This window comes from Zeugodacus cucurbitae, chromosome 3 (genome assembly GCF_028554725.1).
Source record: "Zeugodacus cucurbitae isolate PBARC_wt_2022May chromosome 3, idZeuCucr1.2, whole genome shotgun sequence".
NCBI classification, from domain to species: Eukaryota; Metazoa; Arthropoda; class Insecta; order Diptera; family Tephritidae; genus Zeugodacus; species Zeugodacus cucurbitae.
Window position 1 is genome coordinate 3475474 of NC_071668.1, and position 19305 is coordinate 3494778.

At 38.3% G+C, this 19305-nt stretch overlaps 6 protein-coding genes across 6 annotated transcripts; all 6 read right to left on the bottom strand.

The window, feature by feature from the left end:
* Window positions 1-1429: 1429 nt before the first annotated feature.
* Window positions 1430-3208, bottom strand: LOC105213075 (gustatory and pheromone receptor 32a-like). Its single transcript, XM_011185621.3, has 4 exons — window positions 2129-3208; window positions 1997-2059; window positions 1843-1932; window positions 1430-1776 (listed from the first exon to the last, which is right to left on the bottom strand). The coding sequence occupies exons 1-4, from the start codon at window positions 3206-3208 to the stop codon at window positions 1699-1701; spliced, it is 1311 nt and encodes a 436-aa protein (XP_011183923.1). The 3' UTR covers window positions 1430-1698.
* A 1016-nt stretch (window positions 3209-4224) lies between these two features.
* LOC105213074 (gustatory and pheromone receptor 32a-like) lies at window positions 4225-5768 on the bottom strand. The gene is made up of 4 exons (XM_011185620.2): window positions 4755-5768; window positions 4634-4696; window positions 4478-4567; window positions 4225-4428 (listed from the first exon to the last, which is right to left on the bottom strand). The coding sequence occupies exons 1-4, from the start codon at window positions 5766-5768 to the stop codon at window positions 4321-4323; spliced, it is 1275 nt and encodes a 424-aa protein (XP_011183922.2). The 3' UTR covers window positions 4225-4320.
* Window positions 5769-7713: 1945 nt separating this feature from the next.
* LOC128920092 (gustatory and pheromone receptor 32a-like) lies at window positions 7714-9538 on the bottom strand. Its single transcript, XM_054226491.1, has 5 exons — window positions 9530-9538; window positions 8270-9298; window positions 8126-8188; window positions 7968-8057; window positions 7714-7892 (listed from the first exon to the last, which is right to left on the bottom strand). Exons 1-5 carry the CDS (start codon window positions 9536-9538, stop codon window positions 7815-7817), a joined length of 1269 nt encoding a protein of 422 aa, XP_054082466.1. The 3' UTR covers window positions 7714-7814.
* Window positions 9539-9729: 191 nt separating this feature from the next.
* LOC114804092 (gustatory and pheromone receptor 32a-like) lies at window positions 9730-12728 on the bottom strand. The gene is made up of 5 exons (XM_054226494.1): window positions 11823-12728; window positions 10407-11477; window positions 10254-10316; window positions 10097-10186; window positions 9730-10022 (listed from the first exon to the last, which is right to left on the bottom strand). Exons 1-5 carry the CDS (start codon window positions 12726-12728, stop codon window positions 9945-9947), a joined length of 2208 nt encoding a protein of 735 aa, XP_054082469.1. The 3' UTR covers window positions 9730-9944.
* A 775-nt stretch (window positions 12729-13503) lies between these two features.
* On the bottom strand, window positions 13504-15118 carry LOC105213073 (gustatory and pheromone receptor 32a-like). Its single transcript, XM_054228111.1, has 4 exons — window positions 14073-15118; window positions 13891-13953; window positions 13743-13832; window positions 13504-13684 (listed from the first exon to the last, which is right to left on the bottom strand). Exons 1-4 carry the CDS (start codon window positions 15084-15086, stop codon window positions 13613-13615), a joined length of 1239 nt encoding a protein of 412 aa, XP_054084086.1. The 5' UTR covers window positions 15087-15118; the 3' UTR covers window positions 13504-13612.
* Window positions 15119-15353: 235 nt separating this feature from the next.
* LOC114804093 (gustatory and pheromone receptor 32a-like) lies at window positions 15354-16824 on the bottom strand. The gene has a single exon (XM_029040862.2). It carries the CDS (start codon window positions 16797-16799, stop codon window positions 15723-15725), a length of 1077 nt encoding a protein of 358 aa, XP_028896695.2. The 5' UTR covers window positions 16800-16824; the 3' UTR covers window positions 15354-15722.
* Between the last annotated feature and the right edge of the window lie 2481 nt (window positions 16825-19305).

Sequence of the window (19305 nt, forward strand, 5' to 3'; positions counted from 1 at the left end):
CCTTTCGGCTTTTTGACTTTTGAATTTAGCGGTCAGAGCTCGTATCTGGCAATAATATATGTCTTTGAAAGGTATAACCTACAAAACGATGCTACGCATGATTAGTTTGGATTTTGGAGTTCACTAATGCCGAAAATCGCGCTTTTTTTAGTTTTCCTTCGTTAAAGGCAAATACGCTAGAGAAACATTCGGTGAGATTAATGTTGTTTTGGAGGATGGTACTCTATCACCTCGAACTGCAGAGGAATGGTTTCGACAATTCAGAGCGGGTGAAAACGACACCATGGATAGACCAGCCGGCGAAGACCTGTGACAACGAGATTTGTACCTTTCAAATCTTGGAGTTAGACCGGCATGTGGCATCTCACGACATCACCCAGGAGATGGGAATTAGTTATCAAATCATTTTAAACCAACTGCAGAAGGCTGTATACAAAAAAAACTTGATGTTTGGGTGTCGCATGATTTGACGCAAACAAAACCTCTGGACCGAATCAACGCCTGCGATATGCTGCTGAAACCGAACGAACTCAACTCATTTTTGAAGCGGTTGGTGACTGTCGACGAAAAATGGATCACATACGAGAATATCAAGCGAAAACGGTCGTGGTCGAAGAACGGTGAATCGTCCCAAACAGTGGCCAAGCCGGGATTGACGGCCAGGAAGGTTTTGCTGTGTGTTTGGTGGGATTGCAAGGGAATCATCAAATATGAGCTGCTTTCATGTGGCTAGACGCTTAATTCTACCATCTACTGCGAACAATTGGATCGCTTGAAGCAGGCGACAGGAAGGGTGTAGTGTTCCACCAGAACAATGACAGACCACACACTTCGTTGATGACTTGTCAGAAGCTACGGGAGCTCAGATGGGAGGTTTTATCGCATCCACCATGTATACAAATATTCATCATTTATACATTATCAGCTCTCGGTTGCATAGAATTTTACTCTCCCAAGTGCTAATGATTTCAAAAATATTATTATTTATCAATTACTTCAATAAAGAAATAGTTTTATACGCGAGTTTTTTTTCGAAGAAATTGTCATGGCTGTCACGAACGTGTATAATTTCCTACAGGGCAGCATAATGCTATTTACTATGGAATTCTCAAGTGCTAAATTTAGATACTCAAGAAAACCAAGTAGTAATGAGTGGTATGCGCTTATTTCTCTCGGCTGTACATAGTTCCTTGGTCAACAGCAAACAAATTGACTTCCCTGTATGTATGTAGATATATAATTGATAGCGGGCGTTGTCAATTTGCTGTCTGAATCACTTGCAGTACGACACTTTCTTCATTAAATGTAATGTTTACATGAAATAAATTATTATTGTCGTCTGCTATGAGAAGATTGAAAATGACTGTTATGTTAATTTGTAAACAAATTGCAAATTTTATTTTTAATTTTAATGACAGAATTTTTGTTGCTTGGTGTCGAGCGATAAGATTTGCTCAAAAAGCTTATCGATAAGGTTCAATGGCTGACGACATTTATATATTTTGTCTTAAATATGGTGCAATATACTGTTTAAAGCAACAAATTATCATAGGTTGAATGTGACGTTATTAGAAGGAACTGGGGTATATGAAGTATATTGCCCGCAACTAAAATTATTAAGTATCGCTTAGAAGAAGAAGAGTCCTCCTTTGCAGATAAAAATCATTTATTTCAAAATTAACTATCATCAAGACTCGCTTATTTTCCCGATTTTGAACTCTCCAATTGCTTGAATTGTCTCAAGATAGCAAGATACGTTGTAACCGCGCAAGATAACTGTCAGAAATTATAAAAAATAATATATATATTTAGTCTTTTTACTGCTTTATTAGTCGTTCTCACCTTAAAAAGCGTTGAGTTGTCAATTGTGAACAGTTTGCAAGCGGTAAATTGTATATCCAACTTAAGATTTGTGGTTAAAAATGTATCTGTCTGAAAAAATGGACAAAAATCTTGAAACTCTTTAAAAAGAGTAATATAGAGATCAAGTACTCACAACTTTCCGGCACTTCTCATTGCGTCCATAAATATTGGATAATATTGCTGACATTTGGTGAGCCTGTAAATATTATATAAAGAGTAATCTTGGTGAACCACTACCAAGTAAATAAATCTTCAAAACACTTACTTCCCTCGTCAGCGTGCTGCAACAGCGTGAGATCAGCGCTACAAGACTTATGTGCAAATACAGCGAGGCAACGTGCCACACAGTGAACATGTCGCTGATCTTTCCTTTAGCAATCGCCGCCATGAAATATATAGCCGCTGAGACCACATAGAATATATACACGAAATAAATCATCAAAGCGGGACCAACAAACTCATTGAGCTCTTTGAAGATCTTCAGCAGTTCGTAGTGCGTGCGATATATGAAGGAACTGGCGCTGATGAAGGGATTTTCGGCATGTGCCCCGCGCTGACGCTCCTCTGGCAGAATCACATAGAAAACTGTTGGATTCAACTGTCTGTCACGGCACTGGCGTTGCTCTGCTTCTGCAAGTGTAAAGGACTTTGCGTACACGTTGAGATATCGAAAGCGCATGGTCAGCAAGTGGCAGAGCACCGCAATGAAAATTATGAAGCAATTACTGATGATATTCTCTATGAGGTAAAACAAGAGTAGCAGCACACTCGAAGTGGAAACATTTTCACTCCAATCGAAGGGCTGAAATGTCAGCACTATAAAAATGCACAACAACATTAAATAGCGACGATAAAATGCGCAATCGTTACTTAAGCGCGCCTTGACACTCGTAAGCGTTTGTAGTTGCTGATCGATACGCAACAATCTATTGACGAGCTGCAGAAAGTCGTGCGACTGCCAGGCGCAAACCAAAGTGATGGTGATGAAGCAAAGAATGCTTAGCAAAATGTGCAAAGCCATATTGATGTTGTCCACGCTGCCGAACATGAAGTACGAGGTGTGTGAGATGGGTGAAAAGAGTAGGTAGGTATTGGCGATGGCCAGTAGGAGGTACAGTGCACGCAGGCTGTTTGTGTAGAGAGCTGTGATAAGACGCCTGCTAGGAGTTGGTTCGATTTCAAAATCATTGATTATCGCGTAAAATGGCAACAAACCGATAATGGTTAGTGTATAGGCAATCCACTTGATATCCACGAAGGTGCTATAGGCCGTTGTGAGCCTTTGCTGTGGACTTCCGCAATGCTTTCCGATCTTTATAGATGAGTGTTGCCTCGCTCCAGACATAACTGCTGTCACTATGAATATGGTATCTAAAGTATCTGAAGTGCTTGCTTGTCTTTTGGTGACTAACAATTAATTGCTGAAATAAGTTTTCGGGACTTTTCTTTCGGTGCCACAAACAGTTAGAGGAAAACATATTCATGACAGTTCTATTTATTCTAAGTTATTGATATAAGTGTCATATAAAGATATAAACATAGATAGCGCGTGCACGCCTAAAAGTATGTTTACCAATCAAATATCAATTTGTCATGTATCTAATTGCTTTCTCGAGGAATACGCTACAGAATACAAACAAAACTAAAGAAATAACACTTGGACGACACTATTATTAGACGGAATATGCGATTGTTGAGCTGGATCTGAATTAAGCTTCATGAATAAGTTTGGATCCTTTCATTATCTATCGAGAAACGAAGTTTTGGACATTGGTCGGAATACTTATCGAACCCTGCCTTGGAGATGGTAACTATATAATGGTGAAAACGCATAAAATACTAGGAGGGTCGCGTTTATTATTTTAAGCTTTAAAGTATTATATACTATATTTTATGAGTCCCTCTTCCAGCTAGCCTTCTAGACTTCCAGCCGACAGAGTTCCAGGTTGAATATAGTCAGTTGTGTTGTTGAACGTACTAAAGAATTCCTTGCTAATTCCGACGGACATCATCGGTGGACCGCAGTGGATCTTAAGTACAAATTTAGATGTCTCGAATAAAATTAGATTATTGTCACACCCATTAAATGTGTTTATACATAGACCTCTATTACGTAATCACATAGCTCATAAACTATTTTCGTTTCAACAAGAGTAATTGAATAATAAAGTCCTGAAACATTAAGAAATCGGCTGAAATAGTACCTTGTAAATTTTATTTATCAGATAGGTGGCAACTCTGTTTCTAAAAGTATGCGACTTTTGTTGATTATATTCTCTAGCTGACATATAAAGTGTAAATTGAGAACCACTTCGGTTGCAGTAGATATTTTATTATTTTAGTAGGAAAAAGTACACAAGAACCCATTGCTTTAAAGGGCACCAAGCAGAGCACATTTCGCCTAAACCTGGTGGTACTAGGTCCTCCTCTTTTATTTAAATTAAAATGCTTCACGATTTAAAAAGCTTTTTTATAAACTTCATCCGCTGGGGCTTCAGCTCTCGCATCCTTCAGCTGTCTGAATTGTATTAGAATAACCAGATATGCCGTGATAGCTGAGACGATCTAAAAGACGAACATGATTATTGAAGTTATTAAAAAAAGTGAGTTATACCTTGAAAAGCGTGGACTTGTCGATGACAAAGAAGCCATAAGCGGTGAACTGCACATCCTGTTTAATGCTTTTTGTAAGAAATTTATCGATCTGCGGTAGTAAAAATAGTTATTATAAAATTGAAATTTGTGAAAAGATAAACTGAGATTACAGTACCAGTCTCTGCTGCGCCGTGTCTCGGCCGTAGACGCGCGCCACAGCGTTCGATGTCGCATTAGCCTAGAAGTACAGATATTTAAATTATAATTCACACTTTTGATAAAGGTCCTTCAAGCACCTCCTTCGTTGCCGCGTCACTCTGACGCATCAGCAATGCCGCGATCGGGGCATGGATGAAAAGAAAGACGAAGCACCAAACTATTGCCCTCAAATTCATATCATCTAGTTTTGCCGCCAGGTAGAATTGATACACGGACAGCGTGCTGGTGTAGAAGAAGTAGGCGATGAAAGCCAGCAGTGCAGTGTGCACGAATTCATTAAGCTTTTTGAAGGTCGCCAGCAGATTGTTATGCGTGCGGTAGAAGAACAACATGTCGGCTGAGAAGGACGCCAAAGCGGACTCGACATTATCCGCAGTGGTATTATGCTTCAACACCGTATATGTTTTGATGAAATCATTCAAATACCTAAAGCGCACCGCCAACAAATGCAACATGGTCGCCACGAAGATCACATAACTGTTAATTATAGCGTGCAGCTGATGATAGAGAAAGTACATAGCCACACAGTAGAGACTCGACGCGCAATCTTGCACACTCAGCCATTTCACGACACACACGGTGACGGTGTGTACGAACAGTAGCCACGTGTAGCGGTCGTGTGGCGCGCAACTATTTTCCAAGGGCGCCGGTGCGTGTGGATGCTGTTGCAGCTCTTTGTCCACGGCGAGCAGCTGATTAATGATAATTATGAAATTCTGCGACTTTCGTGCACTCTTCCACAAGACAAAGGCGCTGCTGATGATGCCGAGCAGAATCTGTATCGCTATGGTCACGTTATCCATTTCGCCGTAGGTGAAAATTACGCCACTGGCAAAGGGCGAGTACACAATGTAGATGTACAGTAAGATGGCAATGAGGTCGAGGAGCCGCATGAGACTGGTGTAAAGCGTTGCGTAGCTGCGCCCTTTCGGCAGCGCAATTTTATACGCGTGTACAACTTTGAAAATCGGCAAGATACCCAACACTTTTAGCACCCACAGTATGCACTTCATATCCTTAACCAGCGTGTATGCTGTGGCGCGTTTATTTTGCTGCCGTACGCGCAATCTTATAGCTTCCGCTGACGACATTTTGACTGCATTGAGACGGTCGAACGACTTTCGTGTGCGATTTGCAACTAAGAGCGCTTTCCGTTTGTAATTATAGTAGTACATACTTATACATATATGGATCACTTTAATCATTCAAGTGAAAGGTTCAGCATGCGTGAGTGTTAACTAATATTTGGTGTTGTCAATAATATTGAGTTCGTGTGCTTTGCTGTCATTAAAGTTGTCATTCAGTTAAGTAAATTTACTAATGATATTCAACCTGTTGGATTTGTAGATTACTGATGGCCAAGCAAATGTGTGGCATACAGGGTGCATCATCTTTCATGTGGTTATGAAAATATTTGATTTCTTTGAATTATTATTAGTATGTAGTGACAGTCAAGTGGTCACTGTCACTGTCATGAGTCACAGTATAATAAACTGTAATCCTATTATTATTCGAGCGTCTCTGAAGATAATTGCTATGATTTCAGGAATGTTAGCATTGAGCCCGTCAATTGTTCGAGCATTGCTGTATTGCTGTCATATAATTTGATTTTCAAAAATCCACTCAAGAATGCGTCAAGAGATGTCGACATTAGTGATCTGAGTGAACAGCTAGAGTCGCATATTTTTGACATTAAAAGTCAACTAGTTCTCTGACCCTATTCTAGGCGGCATGGACGGCACAAAACTCTTTGTGTACATAGAAATAGTAAAGACTTTTTAAGACGAGAGAGAGTCTCTCTCCTCCTACTCTCGATTACAACATTGACCAGATCATTCAAGAGACTTCGTCTTTTAAATGTTTACACATCGACAGAGAAATGTGACACCCTATATGTATAGAATTAATACCGCATTTATTTTATGTTTAGACGTTCTTTTGATACACGGGCGCTGATAAGAACGTACGTAAGATGGTACAGAAATATAGGGAAGAACAATACTTTCGAAAATTGCTTGGGAACATCAATATGTCGAAACTATTAACGGTTATTCGTTTACTTGCTTTAATTTATTCTAAGAATAAGAGAAGTGCTGGAATAAGGGAGACGAATTAGAATAGCTGGCAAATACTCTCATATTAAAATAGAAAAAAAAGAGGCTTCAAGTGAGGATAATTGGCTCTTTTATTGAAATTATGAATTGTTACAGTTAATTTTGATTTGAAACTGAAGACAAATTATTCGATTTGTGTGTCAACGGGTAATTCCGAGTAAAGCCGACCCTGTAATTGTATACTGATATTGATAATACTTCTTTGATTTTACGGCTCTCCAGATAAGACATTGTAATACAATTTGTTTTACTAATTGTAGTGATTTTGGTGGGCCCATTGATTTCATTGTTTAGATAAGTATAGTTATTACATGGTTAATGAACCAGATATTATACACATTATGTACCTTGATATACATCCCTTAATGAACACCACTCATCGTTTCTATTGTAGCTATATTCTGCTACATATGTACATATGAATATGTACTGAGCATGCAACTTGGCTTTTAGATGATTATCTCAAGCAATTACTGTAATTGACAAATTATGGCACACGTATGTATGAATATACCCTAGAAGTAAACTGGTGTTGGACTGGTGTTCAAACCTACAGAAATTTCATGTAGTAAATTATTTATTACTTCGTAATTGTTCGGAATTATGGTAACATCATTCTTCAGTGGTTCAAAGGATTTACCAATGCTTTTGGTTCGACAGATATTCATATCTTTGTCTTTCATATAATCATCCTAAAAGCTCCATATGTTCGAATCGAGGAACGCGCCTTAGTATGCTAAAACCAAAGAAAAATTCTAGCAGTGTAACAAAGAAGCAAAATAAAAGGAAGACAGTTAGGCAGAGCACTGTTCGGCGCTGAAGCGGAAACTTACGCTTTCATATATCTGGGTGTGTTTTAAGTCAAACAATCTATTTGTGATTTTAGTGAAGTTTCACTTTTTATAACAATATTTAGCGATGCATAATAAAAAAAATTGTGCTTTGATAGAAAAGGATAAAGAACGACACAGTATACTTGATATTGGTTAATAAGCAAAAACTTATTTTTTGCAGTGTACAATTTTACTCCTCGGCTTTTGCATCCTCCAATTGTTTGAATTGTATCAAAATCACCAGGTAAGTGGTTACAGCGGAGAAGATCTGAAATAAATTTTATTAAGTATTGGACATAACCTCTAAAACATCAAAAAAGCAAATTAAGAAAAGTAACGGTACCTTGAATAGTGTGGTGTTGTCGATAGAGAAAAATCCGTAAGCGGTGAACTGCACATCCTGCTTAATGCTCTTCGAAAGAAATTTATCAACCTAGAATGAAATGATATTCGGTGAAATTAAAAACAGCGAAGCTTAGCTGAAGAAAGGTGAGGGCTTACAATATCTTGGTAGCCCTTGCCTTTGGCGTAAACGCGCGCAATGATTTGAGCTGTGTTGTTGGCCTGAAAAGGAAACACATTTTGAATCTATTTTGTTATTTGTAGCAGTTCTAAAGACATATATAATTGGGTCCAGCTCTCAACCTCTTTAGTGACGCCGTCACATCTGAACGCCAACAATATCAAAACGGTCGCGAAGTTCAGTATCCACGATAGGTTCCATAGAATACTGAACCAATCATCAATGCTGCTCAAATTGTACAAAGTACAGGCGTAAGTGGAGGTCAGCAGCCCCGCGCAGGCATACAGTATGAACGCCACTAGGCCCAGACCCGCGAATTTGTTGATCATTTTGAGCAGGTCCAACAAATCGTTATATAAACTATAATATATTGTGGAATCACGTGCGAAACTCTGCACATCGTGCGTCGAGGCTCTACCTCCCTCCACACCGTAAAGAGCTATCAATTTGTTGGTGTGTTGCAAGCGCAATGCGAGCTGATGCAAAAGCGACGAAATGAACACGACGAACATACACGAGGTGAAATTTTCCACTTGGTAAAACGAAATGCCTACGAACAAGAGCTGTGGCAAATTGCCGTAGAAACTGTTCACCACCGGCACAGTTATCACACAGAGATAACCAAATAACAGTAACAAATATATATGATTCGCCCTGCCAGTGTGGAATTCTCGTGTCGGCGATAGCGTGAGTTCTCTGAGTCTACGATCGAATTTCAGAAAACCATTTATTATTGCAATAATTTTGGGGCCATGGCGAGCGCACGTCCAGCTAATCACGACATCGCTGAGAATACAGAAGGACACGCTGATTGTATTCGTAACACCGTTCGTTTTGCTGCGCAGAAAGAGTTTATGCAAAATGGGTGGCGAATATAAGGCGTAGATATGCAGAAGGTGCATCGCAGTTTTAACGCAAAATATGGCGCGCGTAACGTGTGCCAGCAGCCCTCTAGGCGCGCCGATCTCATCAGGGTTTGGCGTGGTATAAAACGGTAACAGACCAACTAACTTCAATATCAACACATTCCATTTGAGGCATGTGAGTAGCGAGGACGTGCTGGGCTCTAGCGGTCTCTGCACTCTCATGTTGTTTGTATTTGTGTTGGAATAGATGCGACGGTTAGACCACATTTTTGTGGAAACAGCGAGCTGGTTGCACAAGTAAGAAACAAAGCGAGACTGCGGTCTGGACTTGTGGTCTGAAATTGAATTGACTGCGTGGAGGTTATCGTGTGCGAAGCTAATTGATTTTTGCAATTAATTGAAGGCAAGATGAGTTTGTTGATAAAGAATCTTTAAATTTAGATAAACGTTTCTGTAATGGATTGCAAATAAAATTAACACAACTCAAAATGAAAAGGTTACCACCTACGATTTTACAAAGGTCATTGCACTATTCATATCCGAAAGACCTTCAAGATTTCCTGATACTCATTTCTTTGTTCTTCTGCTCAACTAGGTATTCAAATATCCGCTCCGAGGAGCCACATTGAGCATACTAAGAAAAAATCCAAACCCTACGAGTATAACAAATAGGCAGTAGAAAGGATGACAGTTAGGGAGGGCACCGTTGGGTGCTGAAGAATATACTTCCTGCGAATATATTTGGGAAATTCGGTGCATTTTAAGTTAAACAATGAATTTGTGACTTGTATTTCAGCGAATTTTATTTGTGTGACAATAGTTCGCGATACATATTAAAAAAATTGTGCTTTGATAGAAAAGGATAAAGAACGATACAGTATACTTGATATTTGTTAATGAGCAAAAACTTTTTTTTTTCCAGTGCAAATGTTTACTCCTCCACCTTTGCATCCTCCAATTGTTTGAATTGTATCAAAATCACAAGGTAAGTGGTTACAGCAGAGAAGATCTGAAATAAATTTATTAAATACGCAACATAACCTCTAAAACATCAAAAAAGCATATCATGAAAAGTAACTGTACCTTGAATAGTGTGGTGTTGTCGATAGAGAAAAATCCGTAAGCGGTGAACTGCACATCCTGCTTAATGCTCTTCGAAAGAAATTTATCAACCTAGAATGAAATGATATTCGGTGAAATTAAAACAGCGAAGCTTAGCTGAAGAAAGGTGGTGTCCTACAATATCTTGGTAGCCCTTGCCTTTGGCGTAAACGCGCGCAATGATTTGAGCTGTGTTGTTGGCCTGAAAAGGAAACACATATTTAATTTATTTCGCAAATTTTTTTACTTGTTGGAGTTCTAAAGATATATATAATTGGGTCCAGCTCTCCACCTCTTTAGTGACTCCATCACATCTGAACGCCAACAATATCAAAACGGTCGCAAAGTTCAATATCCACGATAGGTTCCACATAATACTGAACCAATTATCAAAGTTGCTCAAATCGTACAAAGTGCAGGCGTAAGTGAAGGTCAGCAGCCCCGCACAGGCATACAGCATGAACGCCACTAGGCCCAGACCCGCGAATTTGTTGATCATTTTGAGCAGGTCCAACAAATCGTTATATAAATTGTAAAATATTGTGGAATCACATGCGAAACTCTGCACGTCGTGCGTCGAGGCTCTACCTCCCTCCACACCGTAAAGAGCTATCAATTTGTTGGTGTGTTGCAAGCGCAATGCGAGCTGATGCAAAAGCGACGAAATGAACACGACGAACACACACGAGGTGAAATTTTCCACTTGGTAAAACGAAAGGCCGATGAATAAGAGCTGTGGCAAATTGCCGTAGAAACTGTTCACTACCGGCACAGTTATCACACAGAGATAACCAAATAACAGTAACAAATATATATGAAACGCATTGCCGTTGTGGAAGTGCCGTGTTGGCGATAGCGAGAGTTCCCTGAGCCGACGATCGAGTTTCAGAAAACCATTTATTATTGCAATAATTTTGGGGCCATGGCGAGCGCACGTCCAGCTAATCACGACATCGCTGAGAATACAGAAGGACACGCTGATTGTATTCGTAAGGCCGTCCGTTTTGCCGCGCAGAAAGAGTTGATGCAAAATGGTTGGCGAATATAAGGCGTAGAAATGCAGAAGGTGCATCGCAGTTTTAACGCAAAATATGGCGCGCGTAACGTGTGCCAGAAGCCCTCTAGGCGCGCCGATCTCATCAGGGTTTGTCGTGGTATAAAATGGTAACAGACCAACTAACTTCAATATCAACACATTCCACTTGAGACATGTGAGTAGCGAGGACGTGCTGGGCTCTAGCGGTCTCTGCACTCTCACGTTGTTTGTATTTGTGTTGGAATAGATGCGACGGTTAGACCACATTTTTGTGGAAACAGCGAGCTGGTTGCACAAGTAAGAAACAAAGCGAGACTGCGGTCTGGACTTGTGGTATTAAATTGAATTGACTGCGTGGAGCTTATCGTGTGCGAAGCTAATTGATTTTTGCAATTAATTGAAGGCAAATAGAAATGAGTTTGTTGATAAATAATCTCTAAATTTAGATAAACGTAAATGTAATGGATTGAAGATAAAATGAACACAACTCAAAATGAAAAGGTTTCCAACCACGGTTTTGCCAAGGCCTGCACACTGTTCTCATATCCGAAAGACCTAGAGATCATATTATGAAACTATGACAAAACCGTTCCACATTTCAACGAATATATAACTTCATAAAAAAACATTTTCTTCGGGGGAAACAAAAACTTATCAAAAACATTTACTCGCCTCAGAAGCGACGGCGTCACAGGCGCTACAAATCACCGCAATCGTTATGAATTCCACAAAAAACCAGACGACTGACAATCCCAAAATGTCATATCTCTCCTCAAATCCAATCGGCCTAACAACGGTCATGAAAGCCATGTAGGATTGTTTGGTCAGGATGTAGAATGCGACGCTGAAGTAGGAGAGCATTGCTAACCCACCGGTCGTGTTGATCTTATCGATGATGTAACGCAACTTGCATAGCAGCTCGGTGTAGTAGCTCATCTGACGGATATTGCTTGCCACCGACAGATCAGTTCTGATGCTAATATCCAAATGGAAATTCACAAAGTCAATGCGTTGCCTTATATTTCCGAGCAAAACGCGTAAGCAGACCGCGTATAAATTCGATATTAGCAACTGCACGCTGAAAATGCAGAGCAAAATCAATTGATCGTTATGCAATTGATCGCTCAGCAAGTCCATGTAATAGTAGGCGGTGTACAGTAGGCCCGCTGCAACGATGCCCAGAAACACCGTTAAAATATGGCATGAATATTTGGCGGTGAAACCCTTGGCCACCAGATAGTTATCCATTTTGCCGATTTCCTGCATGATGCCACAATAGCGCTGACAGTTCATAGACGAAGTGAGTATAATCAAATTGCAGCTTATAAGGCAGATGAGCGCTTCGGTGGTCTGATCGGAGCCCTTTAAATTGCGAAATACCGAGAAACCGCTGTTGTCGTGCAGCACAACCAAGCTGACGCCCAGCGATATCAGAAATAACAGTGTGTTGATGAAGTATATGTAGATGTTGCCAAGCAGGCTGACTTTCAGCTCGCCGCGTTTGTATTCCAAGAATGGCACAAGTCCAAAGATTTGTGCAACTAGACTTATGCATTTCATATCCTTGATGATTTTCATTTTTTATTTTATTAAAATTTATTGAATCTGCTCAACTGAATACACTTTTTTCTTCACTACCCGAAGTTTTGTTGTGACGACGTTGAAGACCCGTATGAGACTAGTCAAAGAGAAGTTTTTAAACTAATAACCAACTTTCATAACTACAATTAGCCTTCGATATTGCTAATCTATTTTGATGGTATTTTTATGACCACTACACTTAGGCTTAATACTTTTCGACTGTTTGTCGTTTATGTAATTATTCCTAAAATAATGTTAGGATTACTGAACATAATTTGTGTTTTCACACCACTGCTGGTGGCGCATTAGTTGATTGCCTCGATACTGGACAGAGTAAATAAATTTTCAACTGAGTTCTTTCCCGAGATATCTACTTTACACTCAATGGTCCCGAGGAGTATGAGTATTATTTATATGGCATATAGAGAAATTGTTGTTTCTATTTTTCTCTAAAGCATAATTAAGCTTAACAGATCATTCTTACCTAATAGAATTCGAATATCTCCTACAAGTTGGTCCAATGAGCAATTTCATTCTAACAGATCTATGTCAAGACAGAGGCTGATTATTCTACGATTCGAATATTAGTTCCATTAAAATTGATGTGTTTTTATATCGTATGAGATCAACTGTATCGATCTAAAGCACTATATGCTATATAGAGGAAGAGTATATACAGCCAATATTCTCCCATTAATACATTTTGAAACCTATTAATGTTTTACTTATATGTTATCAAAAGCTGCGACACGTTTTTTAGGTTTCGATGGATATATAGACTCTTATGGTCGAATTTTTTTTTAAATTTGACTTTTTTATTTATCGTTAAGAAATCATAAATGATGATAGTTATGTTTATGTAGTCCCATTAGAGTAGTTCCTTAGTCCGTGCTTTTTTCCAACTGTTTGAATTGTATAAGTATCACCAGATAAGTCACAAGTGCTGACGAAATCTAAAATGTCATTTCTTAACCAAATTTTCCACAGAATTTTCGATTTCTATATTATTACCTTGAACAGTGTTGTATTGTCGATAACAAAAAAGTCGTAAGCGGTGAAGTGTACATCCTGTTTAATGCTTTTGGACAGAAACTTATCGATCTAGATGGAAGAAATACTTTGCAAAGAGTAGATTATATAACGATAAAACTTTACTTACGATATTTTGATATTCTTTGCCTTTACCATAGACTCTGGCTAGTATTTGCGAGGTATTATTAGCCTGAAATCAGGTAAAAACGTATATAAAACAATAGATATAATGAAATTTACATATATATAACAATTAAAGAAGTCGCACACTCTCAACTAACGGACCACATTCCATCCGGAACTACTGACCTCTCTCGTAGCCTTGGCGCAATTGGTCGTCAACAATATCAAACCTGCCGCAAAATAAGGTATCCACAAGAGTATCCACAACACATGGTACAAATCTTCATTGCGTACCCAATCGTAGATACTGCAAATATAGGTGCAAGTGAGCAAACCAGTGCAGGCGTACAAAAAGAATGCCAGTAGCCCCAAACCGGCATAGTTATTGATCATTTTGTATATGTCGAGCAAATCGACGTGCAAGCTGTAAATTATAGACGAACTCTCCGCAAATCGGCGTAGATTCTCTTCATCTTGAGTTAGTGCATTTCTACTCCGTACCCTAGCCGACAAGAATCTACAATTGTATTGTGCTATCAGCTGGTTGACGAATCGAAAGCGTTCCGCCAGCTGATGCAGCAGCGCCGAAATGAGTACAACAAAAGCGAATGAAGTCGCGTTTTCCAGCTGATAGCTGAATGTGTGCGCACAGATGTAGAACGAGAAATTCGCTAAGGTCTGTTTGATAGATGCGACCACAGTAAGGCAGAGGAAACCAAACATCCATATCAGATAGACAGTAAACTGATTCATGGTTGCATGAGATCTTTCTGCCGGCGCACCCGGATATTTCTGTAAGAGCTTATCCACTTTCAAGATGCTGTTGATTATAATGATGGCTTTGTCTGCATTCCTAGCGCAAGTCCAGGTTATTGTTACATCACTAAGTATGCAAAAAGCGATATCCAGCATATTCGTTATGCCATCCGTATGACTTCTTATGAACAGTAACTGCAGCATTACCGGCGACAACAAAGTGAAGATATGCATAATATTCAATGAAGCTTTAGTTAAAAGCGTGGCTCTATTAAGCAACATTGCACGTCGACTTGGCCTGCCGATCTCATATGAAGTCTGTGTGGTAAAGATTGGTAATAAACCGAGAAGTTTTAGTATGAACAAAGGCCAGCTAAGGTACACGAGTATCTGACGGCGCTCGTTTGGTGTATCTACGGTGATAGTTCGGCCGGTACTTCGCATTTCAACTGCCAGTATATGCAACCTCGTCGTGAAATACGCAAATCCAACTGTGTGGTACTTCTATCGGAACTCTACAGTTAGTTATGTGAAAATCGATAGGGGAAGGTGCAACATTTTGTTAACGATTTTTTAGTAGCTTTTTGATTAATTGAATAATTTATCGCGATTAAAATCTAATTTCGCAAATGCAACTGCTTGCACTTTCTACTGATCGCAAAGTCCGATTAGGAATGATGGGTGAATGTCAGGATTATCTGGCCGCACGTGTCGTTTGAACTGGCAATTCTCAGCATTAGGCTGAGAAACTTGCTTTATGTTTCGCCAAACCTCTTTACTCCCACCTGAAGTAAAGCGAGAGTGGACCTAAGTCAAGTAACGCTGTCAATTTGGATTCTCTTTCCCTATGCTGAGTTGTGACAACCAACTAACTTCACATCAACGATTTTTCGGCGTTTTGGTATTCAGCACTTCATTCAGCTACCACTCTCTTAAGCTGAATAAGCGCTGAATGCCAAAATTCCAGAAAAGTGAGGCGTTTAGTTGCGATCTTAACTTATTATGAAATGGTGAACATGATAAACAAGACCTCCCTTTTACAGTTAATATTTAGACTCGAGGTACTATTACTTTATCACTTTAAACCTCCAACACACAACTACTAACCTCATTTGTAGCCTTGGCGCAATTAGTTGCTAGTAGTATCAAAATGACCATATAGAGGGGTATCCAAGAAAAAGTCCAGATGACATAGTACAGATCGTCGGCCGTTTGCCAATCGATCACGAAGCAACCGTAGGCACAGGACAACAAACCATAGCAGGAGTACAGTAAGAAGATCAAGAGACCCAAGCCGGCGTAATTATTAATCCTTTTGTATATGTCTAGCAAATCGATGTGCAAACTATACAAAATCGTAGAATTCTCCGCAAATAACCGTAAATTGGCCTCGTTGTGAGTTATCGCCTTTCTGTCGATGCTTAAAATTGTGGGGTATGCTTTGTTTTGCGATATTTTACTGTTGTATTGCGCTATCAGCCGGTTGACGAATCGAAAGCGCTCTGCAAGCAGATGTAGGAACGCCGAAATGAACACCACAAAGCCACAAGAGATCGCGTTCTCCAGCTGATAGAAGGTTATGTAGATGCAGAATTTTAACGAGAAATAATCCAATGTGCGTTTCACATATCCAATCATTATAAAAGAAATATAACCGAGTATCCAGAATAAATATTTATTGAACTGATTTGAGGCATAGGGTCTCTCAGCCGGCGAGTCTGGATATTGTTTGAGCAGTTTGTCCACATTCAGCAAATTATTGATTATGAGTATGAATTCCGCGCCGCTACTGGCACAAGTCCAAGTTATTGTAAAGTCACTGAGCATACAGAAAACCACGTCTAACAAGTTGGTAATGCCATCCGTCTTGCTTCTTATGAAGAGCAACTCCATTATTGTGGGCGACAGAAAGGCGTAGATATGCACAATGTTCAAGACAGTTTTCGTAAAAAGTATGGTCCTGTTCAGTTGAATCGAACGTCGGTTTGGCGCGGCGATCTCATAGAGACTATGTGTTGTGTAGAACGGTAGAAGACCCACGCATTGGAGCATTAAGCAAGGCCACTTCAGGTAAACCAGTATGGAATTCGTTTGTGGTTTCTGTGGCTTATCGGTTTTAACGCTCTTTACATGGATTACGCGATTGGGATTTCGCATTTTCACTAATTCACGTTGAACAACCTTGTTGTGCAACACTTAAAATAAAACTGTTTGTGGTATTCTAAAATTGTCTATGGCTATTTATGGGAGAATGCATACAGTATTGTGCAAAATTGTATTAGTGAGATAGTGAAGTTTAAGGTCTACAAAGTACTAAAATGAGTGTATAGCGGAAATTGGAAACTTATCAGCAAACGATATGCTCCAAAATGTCAAAATTGATCATCTTTCACTAAAATCAGAGAAACTTAGAAATCCGTTTTCTGTTTTGACACTTGTATATTTCTCTCTCTCTCTCTCGCTTTCTTTTTCTCTCTCTGAGAGTATATGTTACGCATACTCATTAATTTGGTTATCTACTCCTGATAAGCATATTCTTATTATTCTTTAGATGCTACTTTTTAACTCGTCACTGTAGAAGTTGATTACAAATCGAGTGCTTACATTAATTAATAAAATCGATAGTAAAAAGTAATTCTCAAATGCATTCGCTTGTTAAATGAAGCGAGCTGGAATTCATTCGTCATTAGTTTATTGAAATTAGTATTCTCTGTAGAGAATTGCAGCTTATTATGCCATATTGATGTTATTATAAATAGACTATTATTTATGTCGACGCCCAAAAGATTTTAATTGCAATGGGATTTTATTAAATACTCTGAGACCGCATTTTCACTTCTTCTAGGGTATCGATTTAAGGCATGGTATCTGACTGAGTCCTAAGTGTGTTTGTAAAATCTGAAACTTTAGGCTAACAGTTTGAGAGAGAGAGAGGGAGAGGAAGATAGAAGAGAAAATGGCCTTTTGGTAAAATCTGACAGTTTAGGCTAACAGTTTGAGAGAGGGAGAGAGAGGGGGAGAGGAAGATAAAAGAGAAAATAGCCTTTTGGTAAAATCTGACAGTTTAGGCTAACAGTTTGAGAGAGAGAGAGAGAGGGAGGGAGAGAGAGAGAGAGAGGGAGAGGGAGAGATAGATAGAGGAAGATAAAAGAGAAAATGGCCTTTTTGGAGTTCTAATTCCGTAATGAAAATGGGAGAGTCCGAACAAACTCAACTTTTTAGTCAATAATGCGGTTACTGAACACAGTTGTCTTCATTTGGAATACTCTACTGTTTCTTACAAATCTCTGATTCAATATTGTGTGATTTTTTCAGGAAAGACTTTCGCGAACTGAAATAAAATCATTCAATTTAAAATCCGTTAGATGGCGCTGTAGTCAATATATTACAAAAAATATTTTTTATGATCCATGCGGGCTTCAAATCATAGTCTAAATATTGTTTTATGGAATCATAGCTATAAGGAGACTGTTGTAAGACGTAGTCAATGCTTGGAAGTATGCTTCAAAGGACACCGTCTGCCGTAAGATTATTCTGTGAATTCATCAAGCACAAAATACGAACTCAAAGAATTCTCGAATACCAGAAAACTAACTCTTCAAGGTCTGCATATACCCCCCTGCGAAATAAGGGAAACACACGATGTTTTTTGTGTATTTTTTTTGCATTGATTTTTATGATTTTTTGTATGCTTTTCACTGTTTGTAATTTTATTCGTTTAAAAATTTCATTTTGTTCATCTTATTTCAAACAACTTAATAATCTCATTAATGCATAATTTAACTAATTACAGTTTAGTGTTTAATGTTTAATATTAATACGTAATTAGTAGTTAAACATAATTGCCATTTTACATAATAATTAAGTATATTTGCAGTTAAAAAATAAATTTACAAATAAACGAAACCAAAGCATAAGAGATACGAACTCGTAGGTTTCTTGAGATTTCCGCCAACGCTAATGCATTCGCAATTCATACTTAATTTTAGTTATCTGCATTTCAATCTTACATTACCGTTAATTGTGTATGTTCGTTTGTAAGTTATTATAATAATCTCGTTACGTTTTTAACTATTTATGCAAGTGTTTGCTCGACAGCTTAATTGGTTTTTGTTTTTTTTTTTATTATTTTTGAATTCTTTACGGCTTTTATCGTCTGTATTTTCTGTTTTATTTTGGTTTTTAACGCAATATTTTTCGTTTTTTTTTTTCATTTTTCATTTACTGTTATTTGCTTAACGGCTGTTTGCCAGCACTGTACTAAGATATTTAGATGACTATTTGTACTAGAAGAAAATAATAAAAATTAAAATAAATATTAAAATTAATTCTAAAATCTTAAATAAAAAATTTATGAAAAAATACAACAAAAAATTACAAAAAAAAAAAATCAAATCATGTGTTCTACTACGCTTACTTGTGTATGTGATTTATATAAAAACACGAATTAATTATTTCTCACCATTTTCATTATTTTTTTTCATATTTTTTTCGAACAAATTTAATTAACATTTTGTTGCTTGTTACATAGTTATGTGTGTTTGTGTGTTGCTCACCTTTGTTTAATAAAATTATTTGGTAATAAACATTATTACTGTGTATATGTATGTGTGTGTGTGTGTGTGCTTAAATAGTTAAATTTTTCCAATTTTTTTTTTAAAAT

Excerpts from the sequence above, each read along its gene's own strand:
- LOC105213075 (XM_011185621.3), bottom strand. The coding sequence starts at position 3,208 with ATGTCTGGAGCGAGGCAACACTCATCTATAAAGATCGGAAAGCATTGC. Across the intron at positions 2,060-2,128 it reads GCAGCACGCTGACGAGGGAA|GCTCACCAAATGTCAGCAAT; the intron begins GTAAGTGTTTTG and ends TAATATTTACAG. Across the intron at positions 1,933-1,996 it reads ATGAGAAGTGCCGGAAAGTT|ACAGATACATTTTTAACCAC; the intron begins GTGAGTACTTGA and ends CCATTTTTTCAG.
- LOC105213074 (XM_011185620.2), bottom strand. The coding sequence starts at position 5,768 with ATGTCGTCAGCGGAAGCTATAAGATTGCGCGTACGGCAGCAAAATAAA. Across the intron at positions 4,697-4,754 it reads GTGACGCGGCAACGAAGGAG|GCTAATGCGACATCGAACGC; the intron begins GTGCTTGAAGGA and ends CTGTACTTCTAG. Across the intron at positions 4,568-4,633 it reads ACACGGCGCAGCAGAGACTG|ATCGATAAATTTCTTACAAA; the intron begins GTACTGTAATCT and ends TTACTACCGCAG.
- LOC105213073 (XM_054228111.1), bottom strand. The coding sequence starts at position 15,086 with ATGCGAAGTACCGGCCGAACTATCACCGTAGATACACCAAACGAGCGC. Across the intron at positions 13,954-14,072 it reads GCGCCAAGGCTACGAGAGAG|GCTAATAATACCTCGCAAAT; the intron begins GTCAGTAGTTCC and ends ACCTGATTTCAG. Across the intron at positions 13,833-13,890 it reads GCAAAGAATATCAAAATATC|ATCGATAAGTTTCTGTCCAA; the intron begins GTAAGTAAAGTT and ends TCTTCCATCTAG.
- LOC114804093 (XM_029040862.2), bottom strand. The coding sequence starts at position 16,799 with ATGCGAAATCCCAATCGCGTAATCCATGTAAAGAGCGTTAAAACCGAT.
- LOC114804092 (XM_054226494.1), bottom strand. The coding sequence starts at position 12,728 with ATGAAAATCATCAAGGATATGAAATGCATAAGTCTAGTTGCACAAATC. Across the intron at positions 10,317-10,406 it reads GTGATGGAGTCACTAAAGAG|GCCAACAACACAGCTCAAAT; the intron begins GTGGAGAGCTGG and ends TTTCCTTTTCAG. Across the intron at positions 10,187-10,253 it reads GCAAGGGCTACCAAGATATT|GTTGATAAATTTCTTTCGAA; the intron begins GTAGGACACCAC and ends ATTTCATTCTAG.
- LOC128920092 (XM_054226491.1), bottom strand. Across the intron at positions 8,189-8,269 it reads GTGACGGCGTCACTAAAGAG|GCCAACAACACAGCTCAAAT; the intron begins GTTGAGAGCTGG and ends TTTCCTTTTCAG. Across the intron at positions 7,893-7,967 it reads ACAACACCACACTATTCAAG|ATCTTCTCCGCTGTAACCAC; the intron begins GTACCGTTACTT and ends AATTTATTTCAG.